This window comes from Diaphorina citri, unplaced genomic scaffold, assembly GCF_000475195.1.
Source record: "Diaphorina citri unplaced genomic scaffold, Diaci psyllid genome assembly version 1.1 scaffold2310, whole genome shotgun sequence".
In the NCBI taxonomy this organism is placed as follows: domain Eukaryota; kingdom Metazoa; phylum Arthropoda; class Insecta; order Hemiptera; family Psyllidae; genus Diaphorina; species Diaphorina citri.
In genome coordinates this window covers 17773-35883 of record NW_007379734.1, presented here as the reverse complement: position 1 = coordinate 35883, position 18111 = coordinate 17773, and the positions used below count along the sequence as shown (strand labels likewise).

At 40.8% G+C, this 18111-nt stretch overlaps 4 protein-coding genes across 4 annotated transcripts in view; 3 read left to right on the top strand and 1 right to left on the bottom strand.

Moving 5' to 3' along the window:
• Nucleotides 1–282: 282 nt before the first annotated feature.
• LOC103518689 (histone acetyltransferase KAT6B-like) lies at nucleotides 283–3246 on the top strand. Its single transcript, XM_026830419.1, has 5 exons — nucleotides 283–465; nucleotides 1255–1453; nucleotides 1576–1635; nucleotides 2123–2390; nucleotides 3105–3246. Exons 1-5 carry the CDS (start codon nucleotides 331–333, stop codon nucleotides 3244–3246), a joined length of 804 nt encoding a protein of 267 aa, XP_026686220.1. The 5' UTR covers nucleotides 283–330.
• Nucleotides 3247–3489: 243 nt separating this feature from the next.
• LOC113471334 (transcription factor GTE1-like) lies at nucleotides 3490–5989 on the top strand. The gene is made up of 5 exons (XM_026830418.1): nucleotides 3490–3677; nucleotides 4259–4430; nucleotides 5518–5537; nucleotides 5654–5878; nucleotides 5982–5989. The coding sequence occupies exons 1-5, from the start codon at nucleotides 3536–3538 to the stop codon at nucleotides 5987–5989; spliced, it is 567 nt and encodes a 188-aa protein (XP_026686219.1). The 5' UTR covers nucleotides 3490–3535.
• Nucleotides 5990–6249: 260 nt separating this feature from the next.
• On the top strand, nucleotides 6250–9292 carry LOC108251809 (the record flags this gene model as incomplete). Its single annotated transcript, XM_008483767.2, is given in 4 exon segments — nucleotides 6250–6497; nucleotides 7512–7566; nucleotides 8564–8822; nucleotides 9156–9292. Coding segments are annotated over 4 exon segments (655 nt in total), but the record flags the coding sequence as incomplete, so codon positions are not given.
• A 5731-nt stretch (nucleotides 9293–15023) lies between these two features.
• Nucleotides 15024–18111, bottom strand: part of LOC103518687 — a gene marked incomplete at its 5' end in the record, with an annotated part of 5029 nt that continues 1941 nt past the window's right edge. Inside the window, 3 exon segments of the mRNA XM_008483766.3 lie at nucleotides 15024–15979; nucleotides 16336–16478; nucleotides 17362–17388. Of these exon segments, the coding sequence (XP_008481988.2) occupies nucleotides 15752–15979; nucleotides 16336–16478; nucleotides 17362–17388 (398 nt within the window).

The following is an 18111-nucleotide window of genomic DNA, read 5'->3' as shown; positions in this document are numbered from 1 at the left end:
GTCAGATCTATCTGATGAGTACACTACACACTCTATTAGGTAGATCTGACAGGTCTATCTGATACCTGTTAAGCACACACACTATCAAATAGACCTGACAGGTACGGCTGAAAAGGCCCGCCTGTCAGGTCTACCTGATATCTGATGAGTACACTACACACACTATTAGGTAGATCTGACTGGTGGACCTGATCAGGTGTACCTGTCAGGTCTACCTGATCGTGGCTGGCGTTAAAGCTCTCCCGTCTTGTTCAACAATCCTCTCCCATTGGTCTGTTACAGGAGAGCTTGTACAGTTATGAACCACCCTGAATTCACCCATTGACAGTCATGAGCGATGAAACACCCAGTAAGAAGCTGAAACTCGATGTCTCCTCCAATGGACATGCGGAGGGGGAGGAAGAGGAAGGAGAGGGAGGTGCCAACCAGGTGGTGAGAGAGGAGGAGGTGGAAACTGATCAAGAAGTAAGAGACGTTCTTACTTGAGGTCTTTGGACTGAACAGTCTGACTAACTTACTTCAGAGTGACAGTCATCTACTGACAGTCTAACTAACTTCGCACTCACATAGTATACCTACCTAGGTGTGGGGACAACAGAACGAGTACAAATTGCGTGTCAATGGTGGGCATCGAACCCGGATCATTATCCTTACTTTATTGTAACGATTGGCGTCCGGGAATAAGTAGGGCATGGGTTCGATCCCAGCCGAGGCATGGGATTTTATCATCATTTATTTGGGAATTTGACCACATAATATTGGAGCTCTAAGGGTTAGGTGGTAGAGAACGACTCCGGCGTTAACCTCGCCTAGTGGTTACCTTCCACCCAAGAGTCTATTGATATTATTATGTTGAATCTTTTCAACACCAGTAACTTATGCTCTTCACAGCAACTGTGGAGTTACTGGTGTTCTTCTTTTCAAGATGCATCTTCACAAAGTCACGTCAGAATCTATCAGTATATTATTATGTTATTGTCTCTTTCTTCCAGTTCGTGGTGGCAACGATAATAATGGAGCTCTAAGGGTTAGGTGGTAGAGAACGCCTCCGGCGTCAACCTCGCCTAGTGGTTACCTTCCACTCAAGAGTCTATTGTTATTATTATGTTGAATCTTTTCAACACCAGTAACTTATACTCTTCACAGCAACTGTGGAGATTATAAGTTACTGGTGTTCTTCTTTTCAAGATGAATCTTCACAAAGTCACGTCAGAATCCATCAGTATTCAGTATATTATTATCTCTTTCTTCCAGTTCGTGGTGGCAACGCAAGATCAGGAAAACGATGAAGACCTGCCAGATGATGAAGAAGAGGATGATGATTTCGAGGAGGAGGAAGAGGGAGAGGAGTATATGGAGGAGGGAGGAGAAGAGGAAGAGGAAGAAACGGCTGACCATAGCAACGCGAAGAATATATTCGCTGTCAAGGAGATCACAGATTTGATATTTTCTGGTGAGTGCATCTTTCGTGATTTTTTCTTGTGTTTATTAAAATATATGTATCATGGACGATAAAACAAAGATTCCTATATTTGATGGCGAGAAGAAGTCAACAAGACCTATAAACGTACACAGGAATGTTGGTCATGTGTCTGATAGCTGAGGATTCTTCCGCTGGCTCTCCATCTCCAGGAGGTAAGCATCTCTATGGGTTGAATGGTAGAGATTGTTTAGTTATTAATAATACACTGATGATCGCGTAACAGCGGAAATGGATCCACCTGTAATTTAATAAAAATATACGTAAAACCTAAATCCAAGTGTTTTTACTCACCCAAAATCATTTTTAGTGTAATTTCTTGTATTTGTGTACATGGAATTATAACCTATAAAGAGTCTAAATAAATATGAATATGAACTGGCGATCTCCGTGGTCAAGTGGGTATCACACTAGGCGGGTTGCTAGCAGGAGGCCTTCAATAGAGGATACAAATTTCGTTTCGGAAAAGTCACCTAAATCCATTAGGTCTATTATTTTGTTGTTTCAAATGTCGGAATTTTCGACCATTAGGTCACTTTTTCCCCAAAAGAGTCCATTATTAAGGAGCGGTAGCGCTCCGCCCCACCATGTTAAAGGAGTTTGACAGTAATTCCTATACCTTTTCTGTTTTATTTTCCACAGAGCCAAGATTGAACAGCAACGGGGCTCATACAGGGTCTGACCCCGAGAATTCCCCCGGTCATTCAGGAGGGGAAGACACCTCCCCTCCTGCGCAGACGCACACGCCTTCGCGCAGAGGTCGTAAGCGCAAGAAATTTACGCTCACCATGAGAAAGAAGGGGAGGAAGAAGAAGGAGGTAGAGGAAGAAGAGGAGGAATTCCCCACCTCCTATTTGTTGTCTACGGGGTTACCAGAGAGCGATGTAGAAGAGTTGAAGCTCGGCTTTACGTGAGTGTCACCCTGTATTTTATTTTTAATTCGTTTGTGATTTTTGACCACCCTGTATTTTATATTCCGAAATTTCAAGTAAACTTTAGGTGTGGGTTGGGGTGATTTTGGGTCTCCAACCTTTAAATGAAAACCTTGCTTCTATTAAATACTTCAAATTTACCCTTAAAGAACTTAGTAATGGACAGATATTTACAACATGCAAGGTGTGAAGTTGCTTTATGGAATGTGTAGAAGAGTTGAAGCTCGGCTTTACGTGAGTGTCACCCTGTATTTTATTTTTAATTCGTTTGTGATTTTTGACCACCCTGTATTTTTATTTTGGTATTCGTATGTGAACTTTTGAACACCCTGTATTTTATATTCCGAAATTTTAAGTAAACTTTAGGTGTGGGTTGGGGTGATTTTGGGTCTCCAACCTTTAAATGTGTCAAATGAAAGCCTTGCTTCTATTAAATACTTCAAATTTACCCTTAAAAGTGTTAAAAAGCTAGTATAGAAAGCTGGGTGGACTACTCCATAAAGAACTTAGTAATGGACAGATATTTACAACATGCAAGGTGTGAAGTTGCTTTATGGAATAGGATCTTAAATGCTTTATTTTCCAGTTTAAACCAATTTTTATGGTGTAAATTCCAGCAGTACAAGCGAGGTAAAAGCTTGGGATATGGAGAGTAACTGATTGAAATTGATATATATGTTTCCTAATTTCAGTGTACTTCGTGACATTATGTCTCAACCTTGTAGCGACATCTTCCTGTGTGAACCTGAAATGACAGAAGTAGCAGACAAAATAGAGTATGACCAACTTATTGACAAACCTATGTGGTTGAATTTAGGTAAGTGTAAGCCATAGTACGATTGGAGCTGTGAGAATCACACCACGTTGCCTACTCCTTGGGATGCCCTTTTTACATCCCAGGCAAGCCTTAAGTTTTATTATTATTACTTTTTGAATATGTTTGATAACTTTTAAAGAACTTAAGGGGTCCAAGGGTGTATCCACACAAACAATTCAATGGAGGTGTTCTGCGGATCTTAAATGCTTTATTTTCCAGTTTAAACCAATTTTTATGGTGTAAATTCCAGCAGTACAAGCGAGGTAAAAGCTTGGGATATGGGGAGTAACTGATTCAAATTGATATATGTTTCCTAATTTCAGTGTACTTCGTGACATTATGTCTCAACCTTGTAGCGACATCTTCCTGTGTGAACCTGAAATGACAGAAGTAGCAGACAAAATAGAGTATGACCAACTTATTGACAAACCTATGTGGTTGAATTTAGGTAAGTGTAAGCCATAGTCCGATCGGAGATGTGAGAATCACATCACGTTGCCCACTTCTTGGAATGCCCTTTTTACATCCCAGGCAAGCCTTAAGTTTTATTATTATTACTTTTTGAATATGTTTGATAACTTTCAAAGAACTTAAAGGGTCCAAGGGTGTATCCACACAAAGAATTCAATGGAGGTGTTCTGACCTGAAATGACAGAAGTAGCAGACAAAATAGAGTATGACCAACTTATTGACAAACCTATGTGGTTGAATTTAGGTAAGTGTAAGCCATCCATAGTCCGATTGGAGATGTGAGAATCACATCACGTTGCCTACTCCTTGGGATGCCCTTTTTACATCCCAGGCAAGCCTCAAGTTTTATTATTATTACTTTTTGAATATGTTTGATAACTTTTAAAGAACTTAAAGGGTCCAAGGGTGAATCCACACAAACAATTCATTGGAGGTGTTCTGCAAAGCAATCGTGTATATTAATTTGATAAGATGATTTATACCTATTGTTCTATTGGAAATTTTACCCTAATTACTATTATTTCTAACGTTTTATTATTGGTTTGTATCGTATTTCAGTCGAGCAGAACCTTTGTAAAGGCGTGTACAGGAACCTTAGTGATCTCATGTGTGATATTAGACTTATAGTAGAGAATTGTTACAAATTTTGGAAGCTCCGGGATGATGAAATGCTAAGACAGGCGTTCAAGTTGGAGCATTGTCTTCACCAGAGACTAGTCCTTTTACCTGGGTAAGTTTTTATTTATTATTGTTAAAAAGTATGATCTCGAATTATCTTGGAAGTATGATCTCGAATGAAGTTCAAATATCTTGGAAGTATGATCTCGAATGATGGAACAAGTGGAAAGGAATTGAATAGAAGAATTCAACTAGGAAGTGGCTTTTACAACATTGTGAAAGATCTGATCTGGAATCCCCACGTCCCCATTAAATGCAAAAAGACTATTTATCAAACTTACTTTGTCCCCATAATCACTTATGGCGCGGAGACTTGGGTGATGAAAGCCAGAGAAGAAAGTCGACTGCAAGCTGCAGAGATGAGATTTCTCAGAAGTATGATTGGGAAGACGAGAAGAGATCGAGTAAGAAATGTGGATGTTCGAAAGAGGATAGACGTTGAGAGACTGCAAGAACGAGTGGAGAGAACAAGGCTGAAATGGTATGGACATGTAAGAAGAATGGATGAGAATAGATTGCCTTAAAAATACTTCCAAATAAATATAGAAGGAACCAGAAAGCAAGGTAGACCACGACTGAGATGGAATGATCAAATCAACAAAGATATCATCAAAAGAAATCAAAATCCCAGTCTCATTGAAAACCAACAAAAATTTAATGATAGAACTTGGTGGAGAGGTTTTGTGAATAGTCGACCTGTTCCACCAAACAGAACGACTTAGGATATGTATGTATGTATGTGTTCATAAATTTCATTCAAATCGGACAAACTATTGCTATCAAGTCTGTTATGGGGAAATAAGCAAAGTGTTTAGGGAAGATCGAGTTAAAACTCATAGCTCTCTCCCTTTGTTCAAACACCAATGATTCACTTACTTGTCATTTCATTTCCCTTGAAGTAGAATGAAGGAGTGAGCGATGAGATGTGCCCCCTACTCCAAAGCTCTATGTCCGTCGAAAAAAAAAGAGGGGGGATGAAAAAATGCCTACCTACCTACCTACCTACATCTATATTAGTTATTGTAAAGAATATTTTTTAAAGTTTTTAAGACTTGATTATATGGGACAGATAGGTCTATGTCAATGGCATCTGAGTGGTATTTGTTATACTCAGTAAGAGCTCTATAGATCGGAGACAGATTGGAGTGTGAGGAGCGAGGTATAGCAAAAAATTCATAGAGTTCATTATCTAGGTGTAATAATTGGTGAACGATATTATTTGTGACAAGCATTTATGACAATGAAAAATTCTACAAATCTTTCTTTTCTTCACAGGAAATAAATCCAAGTTGTTTCGACTCGTAGAGTCTTCATCCAAGTCTACAGACCACGCCAAAATCACAAAGGAAGCCCTCGAGGCGGACATTATCGACTTTGAGAACAACGTGGTGTTTGCTGACGGCAATACTATTATAGAGACAGTGAACTGTATGTGGGAACTGGCGGATATTGGACACTTCCTGTGTTTGGTGCATGCTTTTCCCGGCCCCACTCAGGCTGGTGAGATTAATGTTAGTAGGCGAGTATCTTGTCGCCAAATAGAGGGTAGAAACCACCGTAGCTATAGAAGTATAGACCTAATGCTTTTCCCGGCCCCACTCAGGCTGGTGAGATTAATGTTAGTAGGCGAGTATCTTGTCGCCAAATAGAGGGTAGAAACCACCGTAGTTGTAGAGCCACGTTAAACCTATTGATAAGAAAGACCTGTTTTTGTCCTCTTTTCAAGAGAAAATGGCTTGACCGATTTGATGAAATCTTTTATGGTTAAGTAGAATACTGAAACATAGGCTACATAATATTCAAAAGTGACTTGAAAAAGTATACTGGATAAAGTTACACAACTCGTTGCAGTCAGAAATAAAATTGTCATTTTCTGACGAACAATATTCTTTGTCCCCAGCACAATCACAAAACAATGACGGACCTATTCAACGCTCTACCGCTGGACAAGGCCCGTGTCCCTCCCCTAGGGTCTGACCGTCAGGGCAACGCCTACTATTTCTACCCCGACTTCATAGATGTTCGCCTGTACAAACAGAATCTGCCGCGCCCTCCTCACTCGGTAGGCAATTACCTTTTGCTGCCGATCCACCTGCAAGAGGCCGAACTGCAAGCCCATGTAATTATGACGTCCAACCCAACACTAGTATATGAATTATGAATAGTTAAACCTAGATTTATTTAGAGGTTTGATAGGGGGAGTTGTAACTGCGAAGGTCTTATCGTCCCGGAAGCGAAGAGAGAAGGAAGACAGGATAGGAGACAGCCAGCCGTTCCGAGAACGAACCCCATCTGTTTAAGATAAAGGGCGGGATTTGTTCTCGTTTTTGAGGCAGACATGAATGAGAACAAAATTAAATTAAATGAGGATAAAAGTATACTCTTCGGGTGGAATTGAACCCACGCACTCCTGTTTACCAGGCGAGCATTTTGACTACTACAACACAGATTCAGGTACAATAGCTGCTCAACTATCACTCTTCCTGGTTTTCTTTTTGTTTTCAGAAAGTTACACTTACGTCTCGCCCTAAAACTCCTGACAACTCTGTACATATACCACGTAAGTTTTACATTAGACTCATGTGGTCTGTGTCGTAGCATGTCCTTCCCATAGTATGTCTTTCACCAGAATACTAGTATATGAATTATGAATAGTTAAACCTAGATTTATTTAGAGGTTTGATAGGGGGAGTTGTAACTGCGAATTACCTTTTGCTGCCGCTCCACCTGCAAGAGGCCGAACTGCAAGCCCATGTAATTATGACGTCCAACACAACACTAGTATATGAATTATGAATAGTTAAACCTAGATTTATTTAGAGGTTTGATAGAGGGAGCTGTAACTGCGAAGGTCTTATCGTCCCGAAAGCGAAGAGAGAAGGAAGACAGGGTAGGAGAAAGCCAGCCGTTCCGAGAACGAACCCCATCTGTTTAGGATAAAGGGCGGGATTTGTTCTCGTTTTTGAGGCAGACATGAATGAGAACAAAATTAAAATAAATGATAAAAGTCTACTCTTCGGGTGGAATTGAACCCACGCACTCCTGTTTACCAGGCGAGCATTTTGACCACTACAACACTGATTTAGGTACACTAGCTCTTTAACTATCACTGTTCTTATCTTTTTGTTTTCAGAAAGCTACTCTTACGTCTCGCCCTAAAACTCCCGTCAACTCTGTACATATACCACGTAAGTGTTAGATAGACTCATGTGGTCTGTCGTAGCATGTCCTTCCCATAGTATGTCTTTCACCAGATGGGCGATAAGAGACAATAGGTACTTCCCATTTAGATGCTAGGTCAACCCAATATTATGTTAAGGCGGTCTCTTCCTGATCCCTTATGTGCGTAACTGCGAAGGTCTTATCGTCCCGAAAGCAAAGAGAGAAGGAAGACAGGATAGGAGAAAGCCAGCCGTTCCGAGAACGAACCTCATTTGTTTTGGATAAAGGGCGGGATTTGTTCTCGTTTTTGAGGCAGACATGAATGAGAACAAAATTAAAATAAATGAGGATAAAAGTCTACTCTTCGGGTGGAATTGAACCCACGCACTCCTGTTTACCAGTCGAGCATTTTGACCACTACAACACTGATTTAGGTACACTAGCTGTTGAACTATTACTGTTCTTATCTTTTTGTTTTCAGAAAGCTACTCTTACGTCTCGCCCTAAAACTCCCGTCAACTCTGTTCATATACCACGTAAGTGTTAGATTAGACTCATGTGGTCTGTCGTAGCATGTCCTTCCCGTAGTATGTCTTTCACCAGATGGGCGATAAGAGACAATAGGTACTTCCCATTTAGATGCTAGGTCAACCCAATATTATGTTAAGGCGGTCTCTTCCTGATCCCTTATGTGTCGCGTCCATCTTAGTTTAGGACTATTGCACTAAGGGACAGTAGGTCTACACAACACCAAAATGCCCTCGAAATAATTGCAATACGAGTGCTTTTTTTGTCCACTTTTTGGGAATCGAACCCGGGACAAGTCTAGAAAAATGTGCTTTTCCTCTTGTTTACCCAGGTACGGAACGACCCTTTTTTAAATCCTTTTCGATTACAGAACGGTTGGTATATCCAGTCTCAAAATTAAAATCAGTAGGTGAAATGAAAATGGGGACTGAAAATAAGGGGGAAAAAACCCATTCCATTACTGATTTATCATCCACCCTCTTCTGTCCCAAACAGCTGAGGAGCGCGAGCTGTTCTTCCCCAAGCAAAAATTCCTCCCATATCGTCGGAAAGACAACCTGGTAGTTCTCGCCAATAGCGTTGAAGGGTTGGAAATCTTACTGGATGAGTTTAGAGAGGAAAGACTGGATGAGAAACTAATACAAAGTATGGAGGAGTTACATAGGACATTGAAGAGACGAGAGGCTAGCATTGACTATGTTACGTACAAAGCAAGATGTGCCATGTTCTCGGAGTATACTGAGTATGTGAAGAGGTGAGTTCACGTCTTGTTAGCGCTAGGTCGCGGAATTGGTGCATTAGACTCGTGTGGTCTGTGTCGTAGCATACCCGTCCCGTAGTATGCCTATCATCAGATGGGCGAAAAGAGACATAATACTTCCCATATAGGTGCTGGGTCAACACGAGAACACCAGAAAGTAACCAGGTGAAATATTTGCAATCGAAAAAAGAGTACAATTTTTTTTGTCGATATTAGGGATCGAACCCGGGACCTTCTGCATGGCAAGCGCGCGCGTTAACACTGGGCTAACCGTTTCCTTATTGAAATTACTAAAGAATTTACTTTTCTATCTATCCCTCCCTACAGGCCTGATAACTATGAGGATCCAGATCTCAAGTATTGGAATTTCAAAATAAAACACCTAGAACCGGAAGACCTTATTATTCCTGATGTTACCCCTCAACCATCCTCTACTATAGGCCCTGATGGTAATACCAACGGAGGTAAGAACAGAGAGGGAACAAAAACAAGGCCATTTAAAGTCACCCTGTATTAACAAAGACATTGAAAGTCACCCTTCATTAACAAAGACATTTAAAGGATAAAATCCGCCCCGGGCGGGAATCGAACTCGCGGCCTAGCGCTTACGAGGCAGACGCACTACCAACTAAGCTAACTAGGCTGGCTACACTACACTATTGAGGTATATTATGGAAAACAAGTTTTATTTTTAAGAGTAGAGGGAACTGTAACGCCTTATCGTCCCGAAATCGAAGAGAGAAGGAAGACAGAATAGGAGAAAGCCAGCCGTTCCGAGAGTGAACCTTATCCCTTCAGGATAAACCTTTATTTACTATTTTGCAGCCTCCGTGACTGTGTGGATATCACACTAGGCTTGCACACCGGAGGTCCCAGGTTCGATTCCCTGAAGTTTCGGAGTTTTTTCGGATCTGTTCTTCCTCAGCCTTAGCCTCAGTGTGTACTCAGCCTCTTGAGGACAATTGAGCAACTGCTTTAATGGAGTAGTGACCAGTGGCGGATTAACAGTGCATAAAGATTGATGACAGTGGGATCAATCTTACACAGTCTAAACAGCGTACAGGGAGGCACTTAGTATTGCTGTGATAATGATACCCAGAAAAGTTGTGAATATAAAGATTGATGACAGTGGGATCAATCTTACACAGTCTAAACAGCGTACAAGGAGGCACTTAGTATTGCTGTGATCATGATACCCAGGAAAGTTGTGAAGAGGTTCTGCGAGGTTCTGCTTGACTACAATTTTACCATTCTTCCCCCTCAGGTGTTTGAAAGCATTGGTATTGATCCGATGTTCTGGAACATCCTTGGCTCTGACTATAATCCTCTGGAATCACACGACTACCATGAACTTCACTACTTCCAGAGGGTGTGGCTCTTCAAAGGCCTGTGCAGTTTTGTTCTGGTATGTACTATTGATTATAAGGGGGTGGGGGTTCCTGAGGGGGAGGGGGGTCTCTCTCTCTAGCCTCATCTGCAAGCTCCCTCTTCATGGAGAAAATGTTCAGTGGATCATCCTGTAAATAATAAAACAAGCAATATAAGTAAATAGATTATAGATTGATCACTACTAATTTTAGTTTTGTTCTAAGTAAATAGGTGTAAGACACCCTTATATCTTTTCCCAAATGCCTAGAATCCCCATCTTTCCCCAGTATCTTTGCCTAGTATCTTTGTTTTACTTAGTATCTTTTCCCCATCCGTAGCACAAGCTCTGCTTATACAGATGGGTATACCATTTATAAGACTAATTTTAGTTTTGTTCTAAGTAAATAGGTGTAAGACACCCTTATATCTTTTCCCAAATGCCTAGAATCCCCATCTTTCCCCAGTAACTTTGCCTAGTATCTTTGTTTTACTTAGTATCTTTTCCCCATCCGTGGCACAAGCTCTGCTTATACAGATGGGTATACCACTTATAAAAAAATGTATGTTCTGAGAGTTTTGTCGATCAAAAAATAAATGGAAACTTGATAAATTAAAATTAAATTAATTAGTAGAGAATTAATTTAGTGTAAAATTTCAAACCTCCTGGTTACCTTCCACTCTACACTCTATTGTTACTCAATACAGTGTAGCTCAAAACCGTGTCAACTATGTAAAGACCTCTACTCACCATTCCCAGTTGGTCCGGTTTAGCAGGGCTCGCACCCGGAGTCCTCAGAGCTGGCGGCAACAAGCTCATTTGGTCTAGGTCTGTCGAACTAGAATCCGGCTCAGGGGACGCCGGTTTAATCTTATCATCCGCCCCCTGCGTAGGCGGCTTAGAGAAGAGCGGCTTCTTTTTGGCGCTGCGCCTATCCTGAGGCGCCCATTCATCTTCGGAATCGTCTTTATCGAACCCGGGACTCGCGGCATCTGAGGCGTCTGTCGCTTCGCTGTCCAGTTCAAGGTCAGACAGGGTGGGACCTGTTATTATTATTCTTGATTTGATTTTTTGATTTTACTTTAATGTAATGATTTAAAATCAAGACTAGAGCCCGTTCTCCCTTTATTCCTTTAAGTCACCCATCCATTTATTTCCAACCATTTCCCGATTTTGAAAATTTGGACCAATTGCAATACTTTCATTACTAGCTCGCTATACTGTAGTAATAGAAAGTAATAATATGTAGGTACCTATAGCAGGTATAGCTCAACAGAGGCCTCTGTGTTTTAGGAGGCTGAAGATTTCTACTTCAAGAACATATTGAAGGCCAATTAAATTGCCAGGTCTACTAAGATTGAAAACTCCGCTAAAATTGCTAAAATCAAATTTACGTTATCCGAATCCGTAGATAGGTACATCTATTTTAATGACAGCTCTGATATGCATACTCCTAGAAAAATGTGCTTTTCCTCTTGTTTACCCAGGTACGGAACGACATTTTTTAAAATCCTTTTCGATTACAGAACGGTTGGTATATCTAGTCTCAAAATTAAAATCAGTAGGTGAAATGAAAATGGGGACTGAAAATAAGGGGGGAAAAACCCATTCCATTACTGATTTATCATCCACTCTCTTCTGTCCCAAACAGCTGAGGAGCGCGAGCTGTTCTTCCCCAAACAGAAATTCCTCCCCTACCGGCGGAAAGACAACCTGGTAGTTCTCGCCAATAGCGTGGAAGGGTTGGAAATCTTACTGGATGAGTTTAAAGAGGAAAGACTGGATGAGAAACTAATACAAAGTATGGAAGAGTTACATAGGACATTGAAGAGACGAGAGGCTAGCATTGACTATGTTACGTACAAAGCCAGGTGTGCCATGTTCTCGGAGTATACTGAATATGTGAAGAGGTGAGTTCACGTCTTGTTAGCGCTAGGTCGCGGAATTGCTGCCTTAGACTCGTGTGGTCTGTGTCGTAGCATACCCATCCCGTAGTATGCCTATCATCAGATGGGCGAGAAGAGACATAATACTTCCCATTTAGGTGCTGGGTCAACACGAGAACACCAGAAAGTAACCAGGTGAAATATTTGCAATCGAAAAAAGAGTACAATTTTTTTGTCGATGTTAGGGATCGAACCTGGGACCTTCTGCATGGCAAGCGCGCGCGTTACCACTGGGCTAACCGTGTCCTTATTGAAATTACTAAATAATTTACTTTTCTTTCTATCCCTCCCCAATTGCTGCCTTAGACTCGTGTGGTCTGTGTCGTAGCATACCCATCCCGTAGTATGCCTATCATCAGATGGGCGAGAAGAGACATAATACTTCCCATTTAGGTGCTGGGTCAACACGAGAACACCAGAAAGTAACCAGGTGAAATATTTGCAATCGAAAAACGCGCCCACCCGGCCCGCACCCTGGGGAGAATACTATCATGAAGATAGGTAACATGGTGTATAGACTAGCAGGTCCTCCACCTCCTGGTACTATGGTACGTCCCCCGGGTCCAGGCGGTCTGTATATCCCTGGTATGCCTATTGTACGACCTGTGGGTCCTGGCCCTGTTAGAGGCAGGAAACAAGATCCCACCCAGCAACTTGTCATACAAAACCCTCGCACACTCAACCCCAACACACGCATGCGTGGTAGACCTAGCATGAACCCAGCCCGGGGGAGCTATAGAACCCCAGGCCCCGGGGTGGTGAATAATCCCCGGGGTGTAATGCGAGGCTCCCCGAGACAGAGCATGTCCCCCCGGGGTGCAATGGGAGGGAGGGGCGGGTACAACCTGACCCCCCGCAAGGCCACACCCCCGCCTATCCCACGCCAGCTGTTGAATCGGAACATCAGTGTGTCGATAGTCGAACCCAAGCCTAAACCTGCCCTGCCCAAGCTGAGTGGGGTTACCATTACCCCGACCAAAACCAAGCCTAGCCCTGCCAAGACGCTGATATTCAACTCTTCCCCTACACCATCAGTGAGTAAATCCCCATCCAGTAGTAAAACTCAGATGGTGGATGCTAATGTACAACTCCAGTGGAGAGCGGATGGCAGTACGAGTTATGTTATAGAGTTGGCGAATAATCAAACACAAGAGTTGACTAAGGAGCAGGTGCAATTCTTCAAGAATAAACACAATGGTACGATGCCTAATGTGGTGCGGATAGCGGTGCCTCTGGATGTGGCACGTCGGGTGAAACCACCCTGTATTACCTTGTAAATAAGGGTGGTCTTTACCATATTTTCTCTTCGGGAAATTGATCATTGACCATTGGAAATTTGACCACTGCTCCAATGAAAACTGATTGGTCAATTTTTCAGTGGTCAGTGGTTTATTCTCCAAAGGAAAATACAAACCTCTTCTTGTAAATAGAAATGTTAAATTGTACAGAAAATTTAGGAACGAAGTAATTTCATTATTGTTGCGTTAACCCCTCAACATACGTAGTATACGTACAGAATTACAGATAGATTAGTAAAATGTATCTAAAACATTTGGGAATGAATTTGATAGAAAACTTCATTTATGAAGTGTCGTGCAATAGAAGCCAAAGCCTCGGCTTACCATTACTTACCATTTGGGTAAGTAGATTAACTTTATCATTAATCTTTTTTTTCTCAGTTATGATTTATTTTCATAAGAAGAAGATTGACAAGGTTCTCAACTTCCCATTTTCTTTGTTCTTGAATACATTTGTAATTTGTTTCAAAGACTTTCCTATATTTCACTATGAAGAAAAAGATTTTTTTTCTTTGCCTATTTTATATGATATTATTTGTAGGCATTGATTTTTTTTTCTTCCAAGATCCATCTATTTTTTTTCTATTATTGTGTAAATTAGTAAATATTTTGTACATAAATTTTATGACCTGTTAAAATAAACCATTTTGATTCTACAAGAGAGTCACAGATTTTCATGATTTTATGTGTACCTAGACTTTTTTTGTTTATAGGGATTTTCTTATACAGCGTGTTAAAGTGTTCCGTAGGAAATAAACCCGTGAAATCAGTTTTTTGTCCCATAAAAGTCCCCAGTACACTTATCGGGTCCACTAAGCATTCTCTCCTTTGTAAATTTAGACAAGGAATCAATTGGTGCCATATTTGAGAATTTAAAATTTTTACTTCCTAGTGGCCATAGTTTCGGAACCGCTTGAGAACAAAAGGGGCTTAAACCCCAAAATTTATTGTCACAATCGAAATAGACCTTAAAATTTGGCCTTTCAGCTTCTTATGTTTTGAAGCGGTTCCGAAAATATGAGTCAAAAGTGGCCATAGTTTCGGAACCGCTTCAAAACATATGGATCTTAAACCGCAAAATTTAGTGTCGAAACTGAAATAGACCTTAAAATTTGGCCTTTCAGCCCCTTATGTTTTGAAGCGGTTCCAAAACTATGGCCACTTTTGACTCATATTTTCGGAACCGCTTCAAAACATAAGGGGCTGAAAGGCCAAATTTTAAGGTCTATTTCGATTGTGACAATAAATTTGGTGTTTAAGCCCCTTATGTTCTGAAGCGGTTCCGAAACTATGGCCACTAGGCAGTAATTTTTTTTCAAAGTCACATACATCTCAAACTTTCTCCATCGAGGTACTCATAAAAAAAATAATCAAAAGAACAGGTTTTTATAATAACAAAATAAAAATATATTTTATTTAAAAGTACTTTAAATATTTCAATACGCTAGATAACATAGAAAATATACATGGATACGAATATAAATAAATACTAAAAAGGCACTAAAATAATAATAATGGGGGATGTTTAAACAAAATATCAGGAAAAATGGAGGACTGGGGAAGTTTTTAGGTACCTACATATTAACTGGACGGTTTTACATTATTTAATGGTCGGTCCGATTTTTTTTCCCACTCAAAGGATGTTTGCTGATCAGTTTTCGAAAACCTTTCAGGAATGAATCAAATCAAATCATGAATTCCCTGTGGTAAATCAGAGAGCTTCTTCACAACTTTTGTGGCTATCACAGCATTACTAAGTGTCTCCTTTACTATTAATTTTATTTTCATCTACTCGTATCATGTATCTTTTGCTTTGGTGATGCCGCTACTCGAGTAGCTCTTGTCCTCACGAGGCTGAGTGCACCCCGAACTTCAAGTACAGAGCCGAAAAAACTTTGACCCCACCGGGAGTCGAACCCGGGACATCCGGTGTGTAAGCCTAGTGTGATACCCACTCTTTGAGGAATGAACCCCAGAGATAAGGCACATCAGTAATAATACTAGTGCTTATTTATACTGCTCGCATAGGACTGAAAAGTCCCTTTACTCCAGGAGTAGGCTACTACTATTATTGTGGTCAAATTCTCAAATTATATAGAGTATAGAGGATAAAATTCCTCGGCTGGGATTGAACCCACGCCCTCCTGTTTACCAGGCGAGCGCCTTGACCTCTACACCACCGAGGCAAGTTAGGAATGAACCCCAGAGATAAGGTACATCAGGACAAGCATAAGGAAACCGTCATCTCCCTAGGGGTCTTCCAACCCGAGGGTCGCGGTCCGTATGGGTCTGACAACCTGGGGGTCGCGAGTTTCATCCTTGCCATCCAGTGCCAAATCCACAGGCCGTGTCCGAGTCGGAATCCCCACTCTGCCGAAACTCAGCGCCTCCGCCGCCCACACTATGGGGTCGGGTGTGATGCAGGGTCTTGAAATCGGGGGTCGAGGGGGTGCTACGGGATACAAAGTCGGAGGCCCCGCGCTTGCTCTTCCGCTTCTTGATGGTGGAAAATTTGGGCGGGGCCATGCGGGCGTCTTCCCCCTAAAGAAAGAGAAAAATGACACAGTTAAAGAATGGGCTGCCAGCCTAGTTAGCTTGTTTGGTAGTGCGTCTGCCTTGTAAGCGCTAGACCGCGGGTTCGATTCCCAGCCAGGGCGGATTTTGTCCTGAAGGGATAAGGTTTGTTCTCGGAACGGTTGGCTTTCTTCTATCCTGTCTTCCTTCTCTCTTCGATTTCGGAACGATAAGACCTTAGCAGTGACAGTTCCTTTTTTTTAAGTAAATAAATAAATAGACCAATTCTGCACTCTTTCAGTCGTCCAAGGTGTGTATTGTGGTTGCTTTTTGTATCGAACATCTATGTTAGAACTACATATCCAATGGAATTGCAAACTCACTTGGTTCAAGTTATCGGCTGATCCCCATGTCTTATGCAGCTTCTCTGCTTCTGATCTACCTCCGAGGAAATTACTGAACGCCTCCGTTGTCTTCTTGACCCGAACATTCAGGGAACCAATTCGTAGGAAGCCCAAGTCTCGCTCTGCAAAAGACCAAAATTCCGGTGGTTAAATGGAAGTAATAATGATCCAAATGAAGCAAATAGTAAAAAAAAAAAAAAAAAAACATCAACGGACCGGACCCTAAATGGCCAATTATGTATATCAGACTAAAGGCACGGAATTTCATTACGATCGTTCAGGTGCGGGTTAGATAATCGCAAAATTTCATGGTTTTGAAACTCTCTTCTTTTTTGGATATTTCCGACACATTTTAATTTTGTACAGGTGGATTAAAAAGTGTGCATATAATTTGACCAGAATATCTATGATGGATCATTTCAGGGGGTGTCAACTCTGAAGAAAAGTGGTTCCGTAATTTCTTTTTAATATTGTTAAACCCCTAAAGTAATCCATAGAACATTGTACAGGTGGATTAAAAAGTGTGCATATAATTTGACCAGAATATCTATGATGGATCATTTCAGGGGGTGTCAACTCTGAAGAAAAGTTGTTCCGTAATTTCTTTTTAATATTGTTCAACCCCTAAAGTAATCCATAGAACACTTTTGAAACACCCTGTAGACGGGAAAATTTGCATGGTGTCAGGAACATGTTTAATTTCCGGTACCCCTCTCGTTTGATTGATGCCTAATTTATTTTTTATAAATAAAATTAGAAAAACGTCACTCCTGAGGGCCTGAGGTCGGTGAAATAGTTTATACTCCTGAGGACCTGAGGTCGGTGAGAGAAATAGTTCATGAGTAGAGACTGATCTTGTGGGTATACATTATACACAGGGCTAGGCTAAGCTATGCTTGCAAAATAGAAGAAAAACATCAAAATTTTCCGTATTTTTTTCCTCTTCTATTTTCCAAGCCTAGTGGGAAGCCTTTTGTGAAATACGCCCCTGTACTTCTTTCTTACCTGAATTTTTTTTCCGGGCTTTGATTTCTGGAAAGCAAAAAGAGAGAAAACATTTTTGTTATTTGCATAGTTTCAAAAACAGAATTTTGAATTTACTGACTTAGAGCTAAGTTTCCTATATGCGGATAGCGGTGCCTCTGGATGTGGCACGTCGGGTGAAACCACCCTGTATTACCTTGTAAATAAGGGTGGTCTTTACCATATTTTCTCTTCGGGAAATTGATCATTGACCATTGGAAATTTGACCACTGCTCCAATGAAAACTGATTGGTCAATTTTTCAGTGGTCAGTGGTTTATTCTCCAAAGGAAAATACAAACCTCTTCTTGTAAATAGAAATGTTAAATTGTACAGAAAATTTAGGAACGAAGTAATTTCATTATTGATGCGTTAACCCCTCAACATACGTAGTATACGTACAGATAGATGGTAAAATGTATCTAAAACATTTGGGAATGAATTTGATAGAAAACTTCATTTATGAAGTGTCGTGCAATAGAAGCCAAAGCCTCGGCTTACCATTACTTACCATTTGGGTAAGTAGATTAACTTTATCATTAATCTTTTTTTTCTCAGTTATGATTTATTTTCATAAGAAGAAGATTGACAAGGTTCTCAACTTCCCATTTTCTTTGTTCTTGAATACATTTGTAATTTGTTTCAAAGACTTTCCTATATTTCACTATGAAGAAAAAGATTTTTTTTCTTTGCCTATTTTATATGATATTATTTGTAGGCATTGATTTTTTTT